The 22916-nt window shown below is 41.3% G+C and overlaps 4 protein-coding genes across 6 annotated transcripts in view; 2 read left to right on the forward strand and 2 right to left on the reverse strand.

Moving 5' to 3' along the window:
* Positions 1-2451, forward strand: part of LOC108020021 (neurobeachin-like protein 1) — a 33790-nt gene extending 31339 nt beyond the window's left edge. For both annotated transcript variants that reach the window (XM_036815893.3, XM_036815894.3), the window contains one exon: positions 484-2451. In XM_036815893.3, the coding sequence (XP_036671788.3) occupies positions 484-649 (166 nt within the window). In that variant the 3' untranslated portion in view covers positions 650-2451. The remainder of the gene's footprint in view (positions 1-483) is intronic.
* ImpL2 (Ecdysone-inducible gene L2) lies at positions 2040-16105 on the reverse strand. Of its 2 annotated transcripts, none has more exons than XM_017088137.4 (3): positions 15891-16105; positions 2916-3692; positions 2040-2832 (listed from the first exon to the last, which is right to left on the reverse strand). In XM_017088137.4, exons 1-3 carry the CDS (start codon positions 15894-15896, stop codon positions 2821-2823), a joined length of 795 nt encoding a protein of 264 aa, XP_016943626.1. In that variant the 5' UTR covers positions 15897-16105; the 3' UTR covers positions 2040-2820. The 2 variants fall into 2 exon arrangements, with proteins under 2 accessions (XP_016943626.1, XP_016943625.1); XM_017088136.4 differs by having other exon boundaries at positions 2040-2835; positions 15891-16102.
* Positions 4479-4678, reverse strand: LOC118877369 (uncharacterized). The gene has a single exon (XM_036815897.3). It carries the CDS (start codon positions 4676-4678, stop codon positions 4583-4585), a length of 96 nt encoding a protein of 31 aa, XP_036671792.1. The 3' UTR covers positions 4479-4582.
* Positions 16106-20226: 4121 nt separating the features above from the next.
* On the forward strand, positions 20227-22631 carry Sqor (Sulfide quinone oxidoreductase). Its single transcript, XM_036816026.3, has 7 exons — positions 20227-20449; positions 20722-20827; positions 20888-21112; positions 21170-21370; positions 21432-21641; positions 22038-22224; positions 22305-22631. The coding sequence occupies exons 1-7, from the start codon at positions 20322-20324 to the stop codon at positions 22616-22618; spliced, it is 1371 nt and encodes a 456-aa protein (XP_036671921.3). The 5' UTR covers positions 20227-20321; the 3' UTR covers positions 22619-22631.
* The last annotated feature ends 285 nt before the right edge of the window (positions 22632-22916 follow it).

Here is a 22916-nt window from a genome sequence, read left to right on the forward strand (position 1 = left end):
GAAAAACGGTTCTAAAAAGATTGGGTCTCTCGCTAATTTCCTAAAATAAAGGGAATTAAGCAGCTTTTTTAAATTTAAAACACCTCCTAAAAATTCACTTGGAAAGTTAGAGTTAAAAACAAACGTTTAGTTTAACCGGAGGATGAAAAACGGCTTTAAATGTTAAATTTGTCGCTTCTTTCCAAAAATAGGGGAAAGTAAAACTAACTAACTAAAAAGAAACTTAAATATTTTAAAATTCTTTTGTAGTTCTTAAAAATAATATTAAAATTAATTGTTAATTTAAAAGAAGGTGGGGTTTCTATGTTCCAAATATTATTTTTTAATGATCACCTTAACCCTAAGTTCGGTTTTACTAATTATTACAAATATTTACTTCGAAAATAACATTTTTGCAATGTAAGACTAATAATTTTAAATAAAATATTTGATGCCCATTTCTTTTTCCATCTTACTTATTCATTTTGATTATTTCTTTTCCAGCTTGAAGCCCGTTTTCGACATTCCGCTGCACGTGCCCATCCAGACGGTGGTGGTCACACCGGGCAACACCCACATCCTGGCTCCCCTGCGAGATGGTCGCCTGGCGGTGATCGCCGTGCAGCTGCCCTCCGGCGGCAACAAGAAGCATTCCGTGCTCAATGTGTAAGGTTCAGCAGGAGCTGATCTGCTGGACATTGGACTCAATGAATTCCCGAATTTTACCCCCTGCCTAGCATAAGTTTTGTAACCGTGTACCCGTGTTTCTTTCCCCTGCTTTTAGCCCACCCTAGATTTAGTTCTTGTGTCTTGTGATTTGTCATGATCTATATTTTGTATCGTTTCCCATGCTACGTGACGTGCCAAAAGCAAAGCCTTTGACCAACAAAAAATTCCCAGAATGTTGACAAATGTGTCTAAAGATATACAGCAAAGTCGAACCATTGCAATCAAAGAATTTCCATGCCAACTCAGCAGTATTTTCCTATAAAAAATGTGCTTGTACACCTGTCGTAGTGGACGATCCTCCATCCTGGGCCGCAAAAATGATCGATGGCACGCTCATTTTCAGTTGACAAAAATCTAAATAAATCATCAATCATTCGGAGATATCTCTTGGCAAACGAGGCGGAGGTGAAGAAGGAGGAGATGGAGCGCGGCGTGGCCTGCCGGTGGAAACTGGTTGTCTGTCGCACTTGGCAACCACTACTCACTGACTCACCAGCGACTTTCAAATTGGCCCAAAAAAAGCGAAAAAAAACCCCGAAAAGACTAAAAAAAAGCGCCCGGCAACAGCGGACAGGCGCTTAAAAAACGGCAATCGCTCGCTGAGATCGACGGCATCCAGCTGCTCGGCAGATCAAGAGAAACACTTTCGTTGCGCCCCCTTTTCGCCTGCAGACACAACCAAAAATAGACCCCAGAGATCTTTGTCCCATTAAGTACGCACACTCGGATCACATGGTATCCAATCATTAACAGAGCATTTCCAATTGAAAGTATTATCACCGCACGATTACAGTCCGTCCACACAGAGCCACACACTTAGACACACCGTAGACAATACCAGTGCCAGAACAAAAGATACCGAATCGAATCCGATTCTTTATATTACCATAACCATTCCCGAAACCTTTGATTGTAAAAACCCCGGCAGACTCTAAAATCTGAAATTCCAAAGACATGCGACAATATCAAAGGTGAATTGAGTATATATTTTACGAACGAATTGTAATCGCATATAAAAAGACGAAAACTTTCGCACAATCGGGACTTGAGATTAGCCCATGCTCTGAAGTCCTGGGCAGCTGCAACAGAACAAGCTATCAATATCTTACTCCAGCAATATAGTATATCATCTGTGTACGTAAAGGTCCTTCGGGATCGAGTTCGTTATTTGTTGTTAAGATCGTATCGCGTAATATCGTAAAACTGTTTTCCCCGTTCAATGTATGTACGTAACTGTACGAGTTTATGTAGATAATGTGACTATCCGTAGTTTGTAGATCTGTCAATAAAGTGATGATGAAAACCACAGTAAATGTTTGTACCCCATTGAATACTTGGTATTTTCAATTTTCTTGTATTTATTCAAAAACAATCGCTTGAAAGTTGATTAAAATTATAAACTAAACAATTAGAAAACCATATTTCAGTTCTATACGCTTAAAAATTAAAACATTGTGGGGTAGCTTATGAAACTGATTAATTCCGTGAATACTATTCCGTGATTCTATATGGGAGGCGATGCTGGATGAATTTGGTCGATCAATAAATTAGTTGTAGAAATGATGGGTGCACATAAATACGAATTGGGTGATTGACTGATTGATTGATTGTGGTTCGAGTTACAGGTTAAAAGTGCTTGGGTTTTCGTAACCCTTAAGTAAACGGCCAATTAGTTTAAATACGTTAACTAGTAGTGCTGCCTGAATCGCTAGGAACAATCATTGCTACTTAAAAAAAACCAAAGACGCGTGATTACAAGCCGATAACTAAAACTATAATTGAAGAAAACCATATGTAGTAGGTACTATAATTCGAATGCGATACGTGTGACTGCTATTCGAGGGTAGTAAGTTAGAAAATTAGTGTCTAAGCCGGCATTAGATACGGTTAATTACCTGGATTACGAGCTAGATTGTGCTTAACCTAAATTGTACATAACTGTAAATCGTATGACCTTTTGCTCCATCATTTTTTTGTATTTTTTTTTCTCTAAGCATATTTTCTTTTTCTTTTCACGCATCTTCGAAGGCATTTGATCTATCTAACTAACTAGATGAATTCCCGTCGTCAATCCAATAGCCTTTTTTGTTTCTTATTGTGGTGGTGGGATCTTTAATCTTCATCCTTCTGGAAAAAAAGAGAAGAATAGGATAGGGGATGAGTTAGGAGGAGTTGGAAATGGGGGCTTTGGGATGAGGAATACTTACAAGTACGGGATACACGAAGGTGTCGGCGGTGTCTTTGCCCACTGCGTTCCGGGCTATGCACTTGTAGTTGCCCATGTCCTCCCACTTGATGTCCGAAATCAGGAGATCGCCGCTGGGCAGGACCCGGTGGCGATGTCCCTGGACGATCTCCTTGTTCTCGTTGTTCAGCCAGGTGACCTCGGCCCGGGGACGAGCGTGCACCTTGCAGGGCAGCTGGATGTTGGAGCCCATCAGATCGAGATGGGTCTTCTCGGTGTAGATGATGCGCGGCTTCTGGGCACCCGGGTAGGTCTTCTCCGGCGTGAGGCGAGAGGATCGTGGCGGATGTACCACAGTGCTGGCGTAGATCGTCTTGGAGCCAGTGCGTCCCACACACGTGTAGGTGCGCGACTCGCTCAGCACGTGATCGATGATGTGCGAGGATCGGACGCGAACAATGGCACTGGGCGCCTCCTCGGCCACCTGGTTGGAGTCCAGGTCGTCGAGCTCCGAGCGGGGCAGGTGACCCACCACCCACTGGATGCTGGGCACCTGGGAGCCCATCATCTCGCAAACGATCTCGATGGTGGCACCATCCGCCTGCTGCAGCTTGGTCGGCGGCGTCTTGGTGAACTTGAGCCAGTCGGCGTCGAAGGCTCGGTCCCGGGGCTTGTCCTCCGTCTCGATGGAATTGTCCACATCGTTGCTATCGTCTACCAGGTCCACGGCTCTTCCGCGGACAGTGGCGATACTGCCGAACAGCAGCAGCGCTAAGGCGCACACATGTAAATTCATTTTCTGCAAGAGATCACAAGAGAATGGAAATCGGAAGTGAGTTCAAAGTTCAGTCATGCGACTCTAATATAGGTTATTAAACCCAAGAGATAGCCCCAGTTTCTGGCCAGTCATCCCCTCCAGTTATCACCTCCTATAAATCAGGGGAGGTCTCAGTCTCTGAGTCTATTTCCCCGATAAGAATGAACACACAAGGCCTTCAGCCGCCGGGCTCTAGAACATTACTAACACTTGCGAAATGGCATGGCTCTCGGAAGCCGTAATCCTTTCCCGAAAAGAAACCCACCCATAGTATCAAACCCGAGAGATCTTCGCTCTCAATACGAATTTCACAATGCCACGACACCAGAAAAAAATGGGAAAAAAATTAATGATATAAGAATCTTGCGTGGGCCGAATCAGAGGCAGAAATCGAAAACGGAATGACACTATTGTGACGTCAATTTGTTCGAATTCTACAACCTGATTCAAATTCACATTCACCCACGCTTCAGCCGCAGATCAAGGGCTAATGTGTCTAGAGTCTAGACTGGAAAAACTGCGTGACCGATTAATTATTCATATAGTTTCGAGGGTATTATGTATTTTGCCCCCTAGTCATTCATTCGCCAATCGCTGGCGAATGTTGCATCAGACGGTTTGCTTGGTTTTTGCCCTTCGATAGGGATTTTAATTTGGGATTTCTACGAATTTCGACTAGCCACGACATTGATAGATAGGACTCGGACTCGAATCGGGTCACTCGTCGTCGTCACTGATCTATTGTTAACGCATTACTCACACACTCACCTTTTGATTTGATTTCTTTTTTCTCTTCCGGTAAAAAATGTTTGCAAATTTCTCTCTAACGTTGGATGATATATCAACAGGTGCTATCGAGGGTAGGCCTGTCGTTATGTTATGAACGAATTTATCAGCTCTATGTTGTGGTGGCTCCTGCTCTGGGCTTTCTGGTTGAAGTTGAGCAGCAGTTGGCTTAGCACTGACATAGGTCCGGCGCTGGATGCCGTCTTGGAGGTCGTGCAGCTCAGTGTTGGCGGAATCTTGGCTGCTTGCCGGACGTTTGGGATCGAGGATGGATCGGATACGTATTGGATCGTATGGGTCCTTGGCTACGGGGATCAGGTGGCCGGGTGATGGAGGTACGGTGCGGTGGCTTCAGTGGGCTTTGGTCTCGGCGTAGCGAATATCTAGCTGGCGGCTCTGGCACATTCGATCCTCGATTGGGGTATCAGTGATCGGAACGGGCTTCCTTGGGCTTGGATGTGGTTGTGGTATTGTTCTTGTTGTCGCGGCACTCGTTTGAATACGCACGGTTCATCGACATTACACTCGAGTCAAGGCTTGGCTTAAAGATTTTTTTTTTTTTTCAAATTTCTTGTAAGGGGGCTGCTGCGATGGCGATCGGTGTGTGGTTCTCGAATTGAAAGATGTGAGGATACCGGATCGGATCAGTTGGGATCTCAAAAGTTGTGTTCAACAGCTGGAAACTGAAACAGAACTGAATTTTGAATCGCCGCGCTGTTCCATTTATACGCGACGCCGGCTCACTCACACAGCCACACACACTGGGCGATCGCCACGCTCTCCCGCTCCCGCTCCTCCTTCTCCTTCTCTTCTCCGCCGCCTGCCTCTTCCGCTCTTCGGCTCTCTTCACCGCTCCCTTCCGTTCCACTCCGTTCCCCTCCCCTCCCACCATGCCATCCGAGTGACAAGCGACCAGCATTCAATTACTCGTTCTCAGATCGTAATTCTTTATGCCACCGCCGCACCGGGAAGGTGCGGAACAAAACAGATAAAACCGGACGGGGGATTCGATTATCCGCCTCGGGATCTGGCTTTCTGGCTTTCGTCTGCCTAATTGCACGTCTACAGTCCAACGTGGGTAATTTGGAAACGCAAGTAACTTTGGATTGGTTACAACTTTTTAGACCCGTATACCATCCTCAGAAATTACTCCTTTTTATTTATATCTAAATATATAACTATCCATATAAAGATGATATTTTGGATCGGGTTTCTTTGATATCATTTCAAACATGAGATCCTGAGGTATAGGTGATAACTTTAAGACCCATATACCATTCTTATAAATTACTCCATTGTGTTCATATCTTAATATATTTATATCCATATATAGATGATATTTTGAATCAATTTTCTTTGAGAGCACTCCATTTTATTCATCTTTTTATATAAGATATAAGTGTCTGATATTTTCACTATACATGCTTAGATACTATTACTTTAAACTTACTAGGTCCATTTAAAGTGTGAGATACTGATATATAGGTGATAACTTTCGGAACCATACACCTTTTAATTAACATCAATATGATATATGAGATTTTCCTTGTAAAACTTGAATTTAAACCACTAGGAACTATTACCAACACCAATATGATCATAAATTATAAAAGGTGTGAAAAGCAAACCCAAACCATATATGTTTGTACATACCAACATTTCTTTTTGGGATTTGACACTTTGACGTTAAAAATTAGTACTTTAATCTTAGGTGCCAAGTGTTTATAAATAAACCAAGACTTATAAATATTATATCAATGTGCCCAATTTTAAACCACAACGCCGTTCAAATTATTGAAGTATTCCTGTATTTATCAAGACCATAATTTAAATCTGCTGATTTGATTTCACAAATCTGAGTGGTTTTAATTGATTTTCATGATTTTCGATTCAATTTTAATATTCACAAGCAATCTCCCAATTTAATAACCATTAATCTGAACCAGAACTTGGCTTAAAGCCCGTTGGCAGTGTAAGCAACATTCAAATGTCTCGCCAAGAACAGACCACTTCTTTTCGTTCCAGTCTTCAGTAAAGTTGGGTAGTTGGGGATCGGTTTGCAGGGAGTGGGGTGTCAGTGGCATGGTGCAAGGTTCCATTAGCCGAGACCGTGTCTGGGTTTGAGTCCGATTCCGAGTCCAAGTCACTGGCTTGTCCGTCCATCTGTCTGATCTGTCCGTGCGATCGCCTCATTGCAATCAAGTGTGAGTGCCAGTTTGTCTGCGGCGATCGTTGGCTGTATGAGAAGCGGAGGAGGAGGAGTGGCGGTACGATACCACAAGTTACACTTGCAGGAAAAATTAGTGACTTACAAGGTGGTAAAGAAATATATTTAAGCTGAATTGTTGAGTTTACACCTGTTTTGATAGTACCTAAAGATCTACAAAAAACAAATATGTACAAAAGAATTAAAAATCCCATATCACCTCTCCTATTCTAACAAAGTTAAGATTGTAGGTATACTAACAAAGTTCTCTGTTAGTAATTCAACATTTGTTGAAATGCTCTGTTATCTTTGTTCTGATAATAAATCTTTATGAAGATTAAAGCTGAATTTTAAGACCCCTCCAAACTCTGTTTAGATAAGATAGTACTGTAGCACCTAAACTTAACCTATCCTAACTTAAAGGTTTCTTTACGTGATTCTTTTGGCTTTTCATATATTCTACTATCTTTGTTCTGATGATATGATCTGAAAATCAAAGCACAATTTCTAGTTTAAGCAAATTTACAACCCCATCCTATCTCTGCATAAGAAACCTTATAAGGATTCCTTTTTAATACAATTCTTAGGATATGATGATATGATGATGATATGTTAGGGTACCCCTTTTTTCCAAGTGCATTTCTGATTGCCTGCTCGTAGATGTAAGTGTACATATGTAAGGGGATAGGGGTGTGGCAGAAAGGGGCGGTCGACGGTGGGAGGGTCTGAGGGGCGGACCAAACTAGTCTGAGCTGGCGTTGCCGGCCGGGAGCCGAGAGCTGGAAACTGGGACCGGGGGGCTGGGGACCGGAGGTGCAGCCAAAATGGCAGACAGACTGGCAGCCACATCGCGTGTTCGCTTTCCGCTGTTGCCGGGCGGCAGCCACTTGTGGTTAAGGGGGGGTGGGGTGGAGCATGGGGAGGGGGGTTGATATAGAGGCACCGCGACTAGTTTCTTTCTTCGCTTTATCGACAAGCCACATCGACAACTAGATTCAATTCTACGAGTAATTTATTTATTGCACGTTACACAAATCGTCCGACCGCAGACTGGTCCCCCCCTCCCGAAACCCCCCTTTCCCTGTCCATGTGTCACCACCCCTTTTGGTCCCCCCCTCCTCCCAAAACACTTGGCAGCGGCATCGAGCCAGCCACAAAGCGAAATTCAATTGAGAGAAAAATCTTGCAGGTGCTTGAAATTGTGTCTCGTGCCGCCGCCGCCGCCGTATGCTCCGTCAATCCCCCTGAAGCCCCCAGATCTGGGCAGCCTCCTCCTCCTCCGCCCCCCGGGACACCTCATCAGCCTTGGACGGCACACCTCAAAGCGCTGGCAACGATATCGTAACGCTGACGTAAGGGGCACTGAATTGAAATGGCCTTTTGATGCGACTTGGGGAGCACTTTCTACAATAGGCGAGGGACCGATCCATTCCATTCCGAACCGATCCAATCCCCTCACGTAACATTTGCCAGTGACGCGGTCAGGGGTTGCACTTCCTAGATGACCGCCACTGGCACACGGATGCAATTGAGCGGGATCAAACTGAACAATCAGAAATACAAATCGGATATTTTGAGTGTAAATTGAATTCGATAGCCCTAATAAAAATTGATGGGAGTGTGATTTAACAGAGTGAAAATCAATCAAAAGTTAAGATTGTATCAATTGACTTGAGAATTTTAAGTTGTGGACAGGAAAGGGAAGAGATATATAACTTTAAGGTACTTGCAGTCTATTGAAGAATTGCACCCAAAGATAGGGTTGAAATTAAATATAAGGCTTAGTATGTGCAATAAAAGTAGCATACTTATAAAGGGCATTGCAAAATATTATTTTTCCCATTAAGCCAGGACTTGTGCATTTCTCTAAGTGTGCTTTAGGGGCCTTTCCAAATGAGATCACCACGTATCGTATCGGAATCGGAACCGTCTTAACTTGGCCTGGCTTGGCATACATATTCATGTGGCCGTGCCATCGACTTGGGCGATCGTCACCGGCCGGCACCAGTCCAATATCACCGATCTCCGATTATCAACGCCCCTCCGATCTCAGGTGGACGGCCCAGCATCATTGTCATCGAAGTCTTTCGTGCGAAGCGTTGATTTATAGGTTCCATTTCCTAGAAACGATCGATAGCTGGTTTTCACTCCGCACACAGAGCCGCCTATATACAACTGGAGAGTGAAAGAGAGGTCGAGGTCTGGCCCCCCGTCACTCTATTTTAGTTTTTGTTGTTTCTGTTTCTTTTTTTTCCATATAGCTGACTGAAAATCGTACGATTGTTCGGTGAGTTGATGGCACAAATTATTGCATCATGACAATGGACGATCGGAGACTCGTGCATGTGCATGGGTAAGCCAAATTGGCCCGCTTCCGCTAATGGGTAATGGGTAAATCTCTTCGGGCACCGCACCGCACCAAACTGCAGCACACTGCATCTGCATCGACACCATCGCCACTCGGCCGGCCCGCATCGTTTGCACTTTTCTGCTAATTAACGTCGTGCCAGCGATAGCAACACCTCCAGAGCCGCAGATACAAAGCAGCAACACACCACCGGAACCAGTCGGTGGTAGGGGTACACAGGGAGAAATTTGTGTTGACTTGAGTGTTTGGGTTTTGTGAGACTGCATACCAAAATTGGTGTAAATCGGAGGATTTTTAAGGATAATATGGGAGTTTTAGTTGGTTTGGTTTAAAAACGCCATAAGGTATGCAGTGATTTTTGGAGTATCCCGTAGCTCAGGCGCCTTTTTAAGATACCAGTTAGTTGTCTAAGATATCAAACAAGAAATAACACAAAAATTGGTAAATGTTTATAAATCTGATTCCTGTGTTATGGTTTTTCTAATCCAATAGCAATGTAATATTGAAAACTGATCTTAAGCCTGGTTACATTTGATTCGATTTTTCTTTCAGTGAACATCTGGAAGGGGTCGGGGAAACGGCCCATTCAAAGTGAGACTTCGGGACGGACGGATAGAGCAGGAGACGGAGATAGAGACCGAGACGGAGACGGAGACAGACCGAGAGTTCGGGGAAAAGATAGTGCAACATGCAACTGGCAAGCCAAGACCAGTCGGCCAGATACAGATACACCAGTACAGCTGCAGCTCGAGATACAGATACAGATGCATTCGTTGAATTGCAGGTTGTGTGTCTGTGTGACTGTATCAGCCAGTGGAACGCTGGTGACGACGTGAGAAAATTCATGTTCATGCCACAAATTCTGTGCCGTTTTCATGGTGTTTCTACCCCGCAACCCGTCTTTTTGCCTGCTGTCACCGATACTGATAGAGTCGGGTTTTAGCCGCCTAGCAACAGTCCAACTTCTCGACTTCCCAACTTTTCAACTTCTCGACTTGTCTCGATCTCCTTCGCCTGTTTGCTAAAGAGTGGAACAAAGACAGAGTGCCGCAATGAGCTCGTGTCGCCTTGACAGCGGTATGAAAGGTCAGTTCAGGGAATTGGAATTGGTATAGGATCGAAATCGGAATCGGATAGCATGTCCGGCCACATGACTTCTGGCCGATCAATGGCATTTCGTCAGATAATCATTATACCCCGTAGGCAAAGGGAGAAGTCCCCCTTGATCTGCGTTAACTTTTCACGATTACTTGAATAGGTCGATATCATCAATACAGTCGCAATTCTGTAAAGCAAAAAGACTATTCGCAACAGATAAATACAACTGAAATATGTTTTCTTTATGTTTTACTATGATCTATTGTTACTATAACTAGTTCTACTTATAAAGACTTCACTGAACTTCAAGGTGGGGAAGTTTGAGTGAAGAAAGTTATATCCTGTATGTTCTTAAATGGTTCCACTTTATAACACATATCTTTAGACAATATATGAGCATCATTAGGTACATTGAAAGGCACCACTTTTGTAAATCTAATCTGTGGTGGAAATTTATGTTGTTTATCCAAAACAGTTCGATTAAGATGATTTAATTAAACAAGTTGTAAACAAGTTATTACCGAATATTTTTCACCATGGTACAGCATTCCCCAAATTTCTCTCCTTACAATCAAATGTATAGTACATCAAAACAATCACTTAAGTGTATGCTTGGCTTGAGTCCCAATGATTCATGGAACATTTAAACGGATCAGTGATTCCTTTTCTAAGGTGGGGAAATCACGGCGATGTCAATTGACTTGAATCGTTTGACCCCTAAACTTAAGCTGGATGGAACCCAAAAGTTCCTGATAAGCCCAGGCCCCCCATCATTTTGCTCACCGATCTCTCCGGTTCTGTTGGGCAATGCCCGATTCTCTATAGCTGTTCTACATTATAACGAGATCGAGATCTTGACGTACACTCACGCACACACCACAACCACTTTCGTGGCCACAGGCAATGTGTGTAATGTAATGTACTGAGCATAACGAACAAATGGAATGGAAAATTTTTGAAACCACATATCAAGTTTCTTCTCTTTTTGTAAAAATGTGGAAAATTTTTACGACAAATCCGAATGAAATGCAATTATCACTAATTGCTTGGTGGTTGGGGGCTGTTAAAACATACGTATGTGCCTATGAAGCTGCTATGGGACTGTGGAAACTAAAAACTGAAAACTGAAATCTGAAACTCAAAAGTGAAGCCGAAGCTGGAAGCTTATCAGCGAAGGTGACGGAATCGGAAAGGGAAGCGGACTTCCTCATGCATATTCATGGCTTACAAATCAGCATTCGGTAATTGTAATTATAATATATCAATTAACCGGCGACGATTTAGATTTATGCGAGCATGGGTAATACGACTCCCTGGCATTCCTTAAATGCCTCTTTTGAGTGTCTCTTTTTGGATCTCCTTTTGGATTCTCCGGTTACCACACGATTGGTTTACCTTCTGTATGTTGTGCAACAAAAGCAAAAGAGCGGGAATATTATGACTCCGGCTCTCGCCCAATTTGCGTTCCGATTGCATCAGCCATTTAAGCCGATCCGTACCCCTGCCCCTTCCATGGTCTTACCCCCACCCATGGCCGAAACCACCGACGATTGGGTGCGCTCTTCAGTGCAGCCGAAAGGTAAACCCGGGTTTTCGAGCATAACCCTGAGACCATGTGTACGTGAGATAGACCCGATGAGTCACCCGCTGTCGGTAAACTAATATATTCGAAATCTAAATGGGTTGGGTCACACGAAAGAGCATCGAACTGGCGGGGAATTAGCATTGCCTACATGTCGAAATTCTGCGCTTAACTAGATTTTTTTGATTTTATGTGGTGGCCTAGGCTTATGAATAAAGATTTTCTAAGAGAGATTTTTAAAGTTAAAGTTTCTGTAAGGGTGAAACCTTTTGAACGGAGTTTTGATGACATATGATGCCTATTATTATGGTTTGAGAAGTTACAGTTTACGTTATAGTATTGAGTGAGTCTCTGTTCAAAAAGATAACTTGAACTTTTTTGTACAGTCACACCAGTTAGCACTAAAAAGTTCAATAACTGCGATTCCGATATTAGAGGTATGAGTATTGGAACGTGCTGTATGTGCACAATCATCATGCCCTCCGCGTTCCTAATTCTTTGCGCCCCCCATAGACATTTCTTATCTTCTCCAATATTCGTTCTAATTGTAATCATTCCATTATAATGAATTGGCAAAAGAAAACAATAACAGAAAACACGAAAACGAGGCTAACTTTTGGAAACCGAACAAGGAATACCCTTACATTACAAACATTTATTTAGATAGGGTTTTTGAGGAGCTTAATAAATACTGTTAAAGCGTAGTAATGTATAGGTAGTCTCTATAGGTATATCTCTAAGTCGGAAGTCTCTAATAATGTGAGTTCCTCGAATCGAAATCTCGACCGAATCAAATTCCCAATAATTTCTATAAATACTGATAGGAAGGTGTTAACTATTTGCTGCATTTTTGGGGTGTAAGTAAACATTTTACCAGGAAACGAAAAAAATAAATGTGGAAGCTACGTCAGTTTGACTAATTTTAGATAGAGTTAAAGAAAAGTTATTGCTGTGGAAGTTTGCTAAGTAAATTAGATCCAAAAGACTAAAATCGTATTCTTCCAAAGCTATTAGCTGTCTTAGTCAACAGCTCTAAGAAACTCAAAGAGGGTAACATATAACTTTATATTAAACGTAGATGTTTCTGAATTGTTAATATATCCTAAAGATCTTCTCTCTTTTGATAGGACAGCCTAATAATAAGAAGAATTTGAGACCCTAACGATTGTAAGAAGTCTTCTAGACGTCGCTAGCATTCGTCTTATACTAAAGACTCCCCAGATCAAGTAGCATCCCTCTTTTTTTGGATAGGGTAGTCTGATGACGTCTTATTACGTGTGGGGCGATGTTATTTTCAACTTGAGCGTTGTTATCGTCGTCATCATCAACGCCCCAAGTTCAATAGAGCTTGAAAAACAATTATGAAGGCAAAAACATGTATGTATGTATGCATAAAAGGGGGCTCGTTGCCCACGCACACCCAGACACACACACACACACAGCAGGGACAGTGAGACGGGGGCGTGGCAGTGGGGGCATATCATCGAGGACGGGGCCGCCAATTAAAGATTCCTCCTAATTGTCTTCACATGCTGATTGTATTGGTGTATGTGTGTGCAATTGATATTCCAGTTGTTCATTAGTGTGCAGCATAATTGAGTGCCCCACTGTGCGAGTGTGTGTGAGTGGATAAACACAGCATCAGTTGGGGGCTCGTCTCTCACACACACACACAGGCACACGCCCACTTTTGTGGGGGGCAGCGTCGACGGCAGCAAAAGAGCAAAATAATCTCTTTCTTGCTCTTACCGCCAGTCTCTCGCTCTTTGCTCTTCAGCCTCCTCTTTGGCCCACTCTCTTATCGATCGCGTTCGCATGCAAAAATGAGAATATTGCGAATAAAATTGCGATTGTGACGCATTTGAACTCGCGATTCTCTGCCCTGACCCCCCACCACCCCCTGACGCCCCCTCCCCCTCCGCCCACAAACTAATTTCATTGCGAAAAAATCGAAGGCAATGATTTTTTTTTGCTTAGTCTTTTTTTTTAGCATTTAATAAAATTGCAATTTATTACAAAAGCGATCTGATTATTAATTGCTTGTGAATTGATTTCGATTCAGAATCGAACGATAGTGGTTTTGGTGATGCCAAGGGGCAGGCAGCGGGGTGGGGAGGGGGGTTGAAGTGGGGTAGTGCCTGCGTGACCAGCGCAACGTCAGGCTCAAAAAAAAAAAATACGAAAGAAAAAACATGTAACCGATTCTGGTTGGGGGACGGTTTTAAAAGTGCTTTTAAAGGTGGATGTGAGTGTGGAGATGTTCAATGGATCACGTAGCCACCAAGTGGAAACTTGGAACTCAAAACGGAAAACCCATAACTGAAAACTAAAAACCAATCGCGGAGGTCTCGAGCTGACGAGCTACTTTTGCCTAACTCAAGAAACTGACTCAGCAAACGGAAAATGCAGATCGGATTAACCCTTGGTTAAAACAAGGTTATATGCACATGATTCTGCATTTTCTAACTGCAACTTTCAAGGTAGCCACATATAGTATCTCCCATATCTTTAAACATACTTCAAATTATTTCTCATTTGAACGGAAAAGACTAGAACACCTAGTGATAACTATTTTCTTATAAATTTGATAAGCTAATATTAAGAATTTTTTCAAACAGTTAATTTTAAAAAGTACTTGTGGAGTATTTAAGCTTTTTTGGTTTCAGATTGTTATGATTTTAACAGGATTATTATTTTTATAGAATGTTAATCACAATCACAATTGTAACTAAAACAATATTTGCAATAACAGTGGTAACAATAACATGTTTTCAAGCTCTGACTAAAATAAGTTAGTGAGTTTCTAGAAAATACAAATTTTCCTTTGAAATATCAACTCTACATCTACATTTCATCATTCTAAAGAACTAGCATATTCTAGAATGTGTTACTCAATTAAATGTGACGATGACTATCACTTTGATCGCTCCAATTTGCTAAAAGTCTGATTCCTAGAACAGCAAAGCCAGAAATTACCAAGTTTGATATACTATCAGAGGGTTAAGATTATCACCCGTCGATAAGCAGATCTAAAATCTAGTTCAAACTGCATAAATTCGCACAGTTCTCAGTAACAAATGCCGGCTAGGGAGATTGAAAAACAAAAACATGTCGAAGAATTCACAATATTTTGCTCAAGTTTTGTTTGACAATTCGCATTCTTCTCACGCTCGATCGCCCTCGAGGACTTTGTTTACTCTGGGTTCCTCGTTTTTCGGCGGATGAAAGCATATTTCCGCCAAAACGATGCACTTATCATTATTGTCCGGCTTTTGCGACTCTTCCCCGAAGATAAACAACAACAGATCTGATATCAGTGGGACTTACAGACCCACTGGCGACTTCTCCATAAGATCTCATACCCCAAACCCATATTATAAGTTATATTTTATTAAGGAAACATATGGGCCTGTTGCCTAGGCCGATAACGTATCAAGACTAGTCATTTTTGTTGTACAATTAAAAATCTCGAATGTGCTAATTTACGAAGATGAACTGTTTCAATTTAATTGTTTAACATTTGCCCCTTGCATCCCACGTCACATGAATCAAGGCAATTTGAAAGTATTGCTCATTTTTTAGCACTCATCCCGAAAAGTTATGAATTGATGGCACGAGATCAGAAACTGATACAAATATGTATATAATAGATGGGAATTTGCTAAAAGCGCAAAGTCGAGAAACTTTTCAACTGTCTGCTGATGAGTCAATCGGAGGAAGCTACTATACGGGTTATTGCGAGGCTCTCGTTCCCCGAACACCAATTAAGTGGGCTATCTTTTCTGTTAAATCATTGTTTCTAGGCAGAATTCTATATTATTGAGGCAGGTTTTTTTTGTATTGTCATTATAAGAAATGTTTAACGGAATTTTTTAAGGAAACTTTATGTGAAATTAGATTTTATAATACAAATCTTTCTTTTCCTTTCTAAAATTATATTATAGGTATTTTTTCTCATATAAAGACAGTATCAGTTTATTATTATCATTATCATTATATAAAAAAAATTCATTAGCTATTTCAAAGACCAAAAAAAAAGTTTCCCAGTTGTATTAACCGCCTCCAAATTGTATAAACCATCCTACTTTTTCCCCTATGCCTAAGTTTAGTATTTATATAGTTATTGACTTGCAATCCTACCTGCATATCTTTGATTTCTTAGATGACTTTCACTTCGGAGCTTTTTTTGGCACTTTCACTGGAGCTCTAGAACTTTCGCTGGAGTTTCCGGTGGATATGGAATACGTTAAGGGGGTTTTTTCGATTTCACTCGAGATGCAGCTACAGTTCTATATTCTCGGTTCTTGGTGGAGCTCCGTTCTGCTCGAGATGTGGCGAGTGATGGACTGTGTGGCGGAAGATTGAGCGTCCATGCTTTTATATCTGGCATCTGGCATGGGCATGCCCACCCGAACCGAACCAAAAATCAACAAGTGGGCGAAGCGGGACGAACGGACGACGAACGGACAAACGGACAAATGGACGAACGGACGAGCCAGCAAATTGGACTCTACAGGGGCTTTAATAACGGTTATGGCGTCGGGCACTCTCCACAGATACAAAAGCACAGATACAGATACAGTATCTGAATTCGTATCTCCATTCGTATCTGTATCTCTCTGCTCGTTGCGCTGCTCGTGTTTTTGGCCCCAAAAAGAGGGGGTGGCTCACAGGGGATGGGATTCGGCTGACAGCCTCTGTTACTTGTTGCTCCCCTTTGATTGATTGACTTCCATAGCCGATGAAAATTTCATGCAAATTTATTATTTTAAATCACATTTTTCTCATTAACATTCGCTGAAGATTGGATCGGCTGTGTTCGGATCGCACTGGAAATGAAAATGAAATGCATGCCCCAAATGCATATGGCAAGCAGTACGGTTTTTTACAGTATATAACCCGTCGATCCCATATATTACCATATGGCGGGGGTCCATTGCAAGGATCAATAGATGTCAGCCAATTAAGATGGGAGATTCCGATTCCCATCAACCATTATTGCCGACGCCGCCGCCCTTAGGCTGATAATTCCGGATTTGTGCAGGTTGCGATTTTAATTCGGCTCGTCGCGAATTAGTTCCATCTGCTTTCCGGTCAGACGGACAGTCAATCATCCAGTCATCCAGTCAGCCAGGCGGACAATGGCGGACGTCACTCCATGGATATATAGCTAAAGATATAGATGCAGATATATAGACAGGGGCATAGCTATGGCAGACCTGCTGCCTCCAGTCCAGGGGTTCTGCATCAATTGCTGCGGTGTCCACTATTTGCATTCCAGAGCCCCGGACCAATTGCACAAAGATCCCGCCACAGACGCTGCTGCAATTGATTTTGGTGTGGCGTCAATTGAAATGCACTTCGGAGTCTAGGAGTCTGGGCACGGAGAAAAAAAATACTGCCAAAATTGGTAATCCCCATCCATATCCCCATAAGGCTCTTATCTCTACAAATAATACTCTTCAGGTGTACCCAGAAATAACAACCTAATTAGAGCTTTATTGTTACTCCCCCCAAAGTAAGGTTCTATACACCCACACTTAATTTAGACAAAACCAAAAAAAACTCATAAGTACCTTAAGTATCTCAAGTCGCACAGTGAAAAATCAGGACTTAATAATGATGTCTCATGATTTTTTGTTTGGTAATAAGCTCTTATCTCTTTTGGTTCCTGGCAATTCGTCAATAGGTGGAGAGATTTCCAAGGTATACCTAAATATATTTAAACTAAATTTAGACCCCATATACAGCTAAATATATAAAAAGTTCTTATCTGTGACAGCAATTGAAATATTTTTATAATAGGTACTTATATCAGCTTAATAAAGATCAAGTATACAGAAGAATTTTTTAATCAAAAACATCATATTTTATTTTATAGGTATTTTATTATACTATTATACATAACGAAACTTAAAATTTATAAAAGTATTTGGACAAACTCAAATAAAAGAAGTGAATTTGGTATAAACAATTAAAATAAGTCACTTATTTGATGTCTATCCTAAGTTCAGATATCGAAATTGCTTTAAAATTGAGGAGATAATATCGCACCGATATTCCCAGTCATTTTTCTCCGTGTGGGCCTACGTGCTCCAAGTGGCCTGCCACCGTTATATTCAAATGAAGTGGAGCTCACGCAATCACGGGCCACCGACGACAGACTATGGAGAATCGGGGAAAGTCAGCATGGTGACCACCAGTTTGGTCATTATTGGGTCGGAAACAACATGATGACGGCCTGGTGGGACCTTGCCACCGCAAATGGAAATGGTCACTTAGCAACAGGGCCCACAGATGCCACGCCCAATTTAAAGTGGCCATCGCCATCGTTGAGGGCCGCATCCAACCGCCCAACCACCCATTGATTTCTATATAAATATATGTATAGATAGATAGTCGCCCACGCAGTCGCGCAGCCAATTTGGCCATCCGTCAATAGGGCTTCATTTGAATTGCCAGCTTGTCTCCAATTGATGATGGGCCACCTCATGGCGGGTCGGGCCCACGCTAGGTCCTTGCCAGGACCTGCCCCTCAGCCCCGCCCACCTCCATTTATGTATCTGTACTGCCCCACATCCATCCACATCTGCAATCAGTCGGCAGCATGGCGTAATTAAACCCGCCGCTGTCACAGTTGTCGTCTGGCGGCGTTTATTGGCAACATTGTCCACTTAATCATCCAACATTTACTACATTTATTAGCATCGATGCGCGGCTGTCTATCCGTCTGTGGGGCCATGGAAAATCCCTGGATATGACACATACTGCGAACTTCATCGGAAGCCCCTAATTTATTGAACATATTATGAAGTATTTCCAACAGGAGGGAAAACGTATAAATGATCATTGAGCATATAACTGTTTTCAGGAAAAGCCCTGGATATGACACAAAACCAAAGAGAAATCATATTAATCAACGTATTTCCCTAAAACATATTATCAGCCAGGGTAATTTTTAAAATTCTTATGATGAAAGAATTCTGAAAGTTTCACGATCTGACCGCCTCACCCGTTTACATTATTGCACAAATAAGATCAGAGCGCAACACGCGTTCTTAAAGGGGATGTACAGCTAAAAATTATAAAAAGAACACTCCTTATCTATTATGTATTGGGAAACTGTTCTATATTTAAAAAAAAACATTTTTCTTTGCAAGTATTTGATCAGAATGTTTTTACCTTTTAATCTATCTATGAAGTTCCTGTAATATGAAATTAAATAAAAAGTATACTTAAATATTTCAAAAATATTTTTAGGTGAGACTCGCCATATTTATAAATATTTTACTCGTTTACATTTCCGGTCAATTATTATAATTTGTTTTAATATACCCTATATGTATACAAGTAAATGACCGCTGCGGTTTATCAATAGAATTTAAAGGCGACCTTCATATTCTGATTAGACTTGTACAATCTGTTAATTGCCCACTTAGTGTTCACTCAATATAGGCTTTTCCTGATAAGGCTGAGAAAAAATCACAGAAAATGTGAAAATATTTATACTTTTTAAATATTTGAATTTTAAATGGCAGCTGTTGCTTAAGCATCAGCATTTCCTTTCCTCAACCTTGGATTGTTGGTCTCTAGGGATATATTTCATTGTGATATGGAATCTGTGTAAAAAAATACAAAAACAAAAGTCAAAAGATGGGAATTTTTTTGCAAGATTATATTTTTTAACCAATGTTAATTTTTTAATGCGTAGTAATGTATAACTATCAAAATGTTGAATTCTTCCACTTCGATAAGCTTGCCCCCTGAAGTATGCCATGAAAGTCACTTAGCCCTGATAAGAAGGCAAATATTTGTTGTTTTATTAGAACTAAGTGCGCATAATTTTAAAAAAATGATCTCATGGGTTTCTTATTTGCTGGATCCACTGTAGACAGCAATTAAGTGGTTCGAGCATACGCGTAATCTAAAGCTTAATTTATTTAGTACCAGATTAGCTTTAGTGGGCTAAACAGCTGACTAAAAAAAGCACGCTGAAAAGCTTTAGCAATCTTTCAAGGTTAAAGAATTAATACACCCAACCGAAAAATAAAGTGCTACTTGTTATTCACTATTTTTATTACTCCTGACAAACTCCACATGAAAAACAGGTTTTCATCTACATACACTCTGATTTTTATAGCTAGTGCGCGAAATGAAACTTTTATTTAATTTTCTGGGGCCTGACATATTTACGAAATTAGTGCAGTTAACAAAACAGATTTCTGTAGAAAAATATTTTCAATATATATTTATTTGTGTTTAAAATCATTTGTTATGATAGGTTTCATTGACAAGTTTCGGCAAACACGATTTGTTGTTCGTAAAAGTAGGTCGAAATGTTTGGAAGAATATAGTGCCGTCTGATTAAAACCGGCATTTTTTAAATCTTAAATTCTTTTTTCTAAATTGCAAATAGCCTTAAATTTTTTGCCAGTGTGACCGGTTTGATAACCCCCCATCAAAAGCTTTTTTTCTGCGCCAGTCGCCCACCGGTTGTAGCCATTCGCAGTCCGATTTTCACCAGCTAACATTTGCTGAGATCGATAGATTGAAGATCCACCTGCTACCACGATGAACCGCCGTCTTCCAGGGACCTTTAACCAGTGCCAGAGGCACCTTTTCGCATCCAGCCACCCAGTTTCACCCGCCTTCTCCACCAGATTCCTTTCCACATCGCGAGTGAACCACGAGCGGCAAGAGTAAGTTTGTTTATATCGCTGTGAAGGTTTTGCTATTTTCCGCGAAGCGGATGGCATAGCAAGTGTATATCTATCAAAACAAATTTAATTAGTATGTTTTAGGTGGGGTTAGCATGTGACTCTAAGCTAATATCTAGTAAGTAGCGATAACGAATATTCAACTTGTGGGTCATGGATCGATTACGTTGATAGAGGGTGTGGTCATGCATATTCTGTCATAAAGAGTCCCTGGAATTTACAAATAATTTATTAACAATTTAATTCCCTTTCAGATGTCAAGTTTTGGTGGTGGGCGGAGGAACTGGTGGCTGTGCCATGGCCGCCAAGTTGTCCTCGCGTCTTGGCAGCAACAAGGTGATCGTCCTGGAACCAGAAGATGTAAGTAGTCTTAAGGGTTATAACTAATATTCTATACTAACCTGGTACTTTCCCCTCTAGAAACACTACTACCAACCCATGTTTACCCTAATTGGAGGAGGTATGAAGCGTTTGGATCAAAGTTACAAACAGATGGCTGATGTCCTGCCCAAAAAGGCCAAGTGGGTTAAGGAAAAGGCAGTGGAGTTCGATCCAGATAATAATACGGTTAGCACTTCGGGTGGCAAGACGATCAAATACGACTTTCTTGTTATTGCCACAGGATTGCAACTTAAGTATGAAAAGGTAAGAACCATCTCTAAAGTAATCAGAGGATCATGATAAGTATATCTTATTCAATAGATTCCTGGATTAGTGGAAGCCCTGGAGACCCCGGAAAGCAATGTTTGTTCCATTTACTCGCCCAAGTACGTGGATCACGTGTACGATTGTCTGCGTAGGACATACAAGGGAAATGTAATCTTCACCTTTCCCCATTGTCCTATCAAGTGTGCAGGTGCTCCACAGAAAATAGCCTACATATCGGATCACTACTTTAGGAAGGTTTGTATATGATTATAAAAGGGGTGTGGAGGAAAGGATCAATTATTTTGTACTTTTTCAGATGGGTCGCCGAGACGATGTTAATGTTATTTACAATACATCTCTTCCTGTGATTTTTGGCGTAAAACATTATGCGGATGCATTAATGAAACTGGTTGAGAAGCGCAATATCAAGCTTAATGTGAATAGGAACCTCGTAGAAGTCAGATCTAGCGAGAATATAGCCGTTTTTGAGGATTTGGTAAAGCCTGGACAATTATACGAAGAAAAGGTAAGTACTAAAAAAGTAGATATTCAATTTTAATAGATGTCTGTACATCTAAAAACTTGATTTTTAGTTACAAAGCTACAGAACTTGTTAATTAGTTTTACCTTTCAAATTTCTGAGTCCATATCATTGTCATTCTATAAAGTAGATAGTTTTATTGCTTAGTTTCTTGCCAACAAATTTCACTTTAAAGCTTTGTGAAATTCAAGACACAAGGTTAGGAAAATATAAGTAAACAAAAGTTCTACGAAAACTAATGCAAAGTTGACAAAGGTTCGGTTTCTCAAGGTGTAACGTTAGCCTTAAGTAAATAAAGAAAACTGAAACCAGTAATAACATTTGGAATCGAAATACTAGAGTACTTAACAATCTAATATCATGTGATACCTCTTTTCGCAGTACTCCATGCTCCATGTGACGCCACCGATGACCGCTCCGGATGTGGTGGCCAACTGCAAGCAACTGGTGACCCCAACTGGCTTTGTGGACGTGGACCAAATGACACTGCAGCATAACAAGTACACCAACGTGTTCTCCATCGGCGATTCAGCATGCACACCCAATTCAAAGACGGCGGCTGCGGCAGGTAAGATCTGGATTCCGTTGCGATTCGTAATCCGAATATTCAATGATGTGGAATACGAAATGAGCCCTATCCGCTTACAGCTGCCCAGTCTCCGGTGGTCTTCAAGAATTTGATTGCGGTGATCGAGGGAAAGGCACCAACCGACATCTATGACGGATACTCTTCCTGTCCCATTGTCACCGGCTACAACTCCTGCATCCTGGCGGAATTCGACTATACTCTCACGCCCGTGGAGACCTTCCCCATTGATCAGGCCAAGGAGCGGTATTCGATGTTCTTTATGAAGAAGGAGCTGATGCCGGTGCTTTACTGGAAGCTAATGATGAAGGGTTATTGGAATGGACCGGCATTAATGCGAAAAATGTTCTCCATTCTTAATTTTAATAAAAAGTAATAGTGACCTAAAACGTTTAAACGTCTTATTTCATATTTAAAAAGTATTCAAAGCCCGCCAAAATATTGCTATTCATTTGCCTAAACGCAGCCCTGAATAAATACTATTTGTACAAAGCTACAATGTGCGGCAATAAAATAGGTGCACACCAACCGTTTTATTTATTTATTTACCCAATTTATTTATAGTTAAAAAAAAACATATTTTTAATATATTTAAAATCATTTCTAATTTATTTGTTTGAGCACAGAAAATTTGTTTAATGAATGCATCACTTCTGTACAGCTACGCTAGAAAA

The sequence above is a fragment of the Drosophila suzukii genome, chromosome 3 (genome assembly GCF_043229965.1).
Source record: "Drosophila suzukii chromosome 3, CBGP_Dsuzu_IsoJpt1.0, whole genome shotgun sequence".
In the NCBI taxonomy this organism is placed as follows: Eukaryota; Metazoa; Arthropoda; class Insecta; order Diptera; family Drosophilidae; genus Drosophila; species Drosophila suzukii.

What these genes read in the sequence shown, in the direction of transcription:
- LOC118877369 (XM_036815897.3), bottom strand. Translation starts at nt 4,678, where the DNA reads ATGTCAGTGCTAAGCCAACTGCTGCTCAACTTCAACCAGAAAGCCCAG.
- Sqor (XM_036816026.3), top strand. Translation starts at nt 20,322, where the DNA reads ATGAACCGCCGTCTTCCAGGGACCTTTAACCAGTGCCAGAGGCACCTT. An exon ending in CGGATCACTACTTTAGGAAG is followed by an intron (nt 21,371 to 21,431) that starts GTTTGTATATGA and finishes GTACTTTTTCAG; the next exon opens with ATGGGTCGCCGAGACGATGT. An exon ending in AAAGACGGCGGCTGCGGCAG is followed by an intron (nt 22,225 to 22,304) that starts GTAAGATCTGGA and finishes ATCCGCTTACAG; the next exon opens with CTGCCCAGTCTCCGGTGGTC.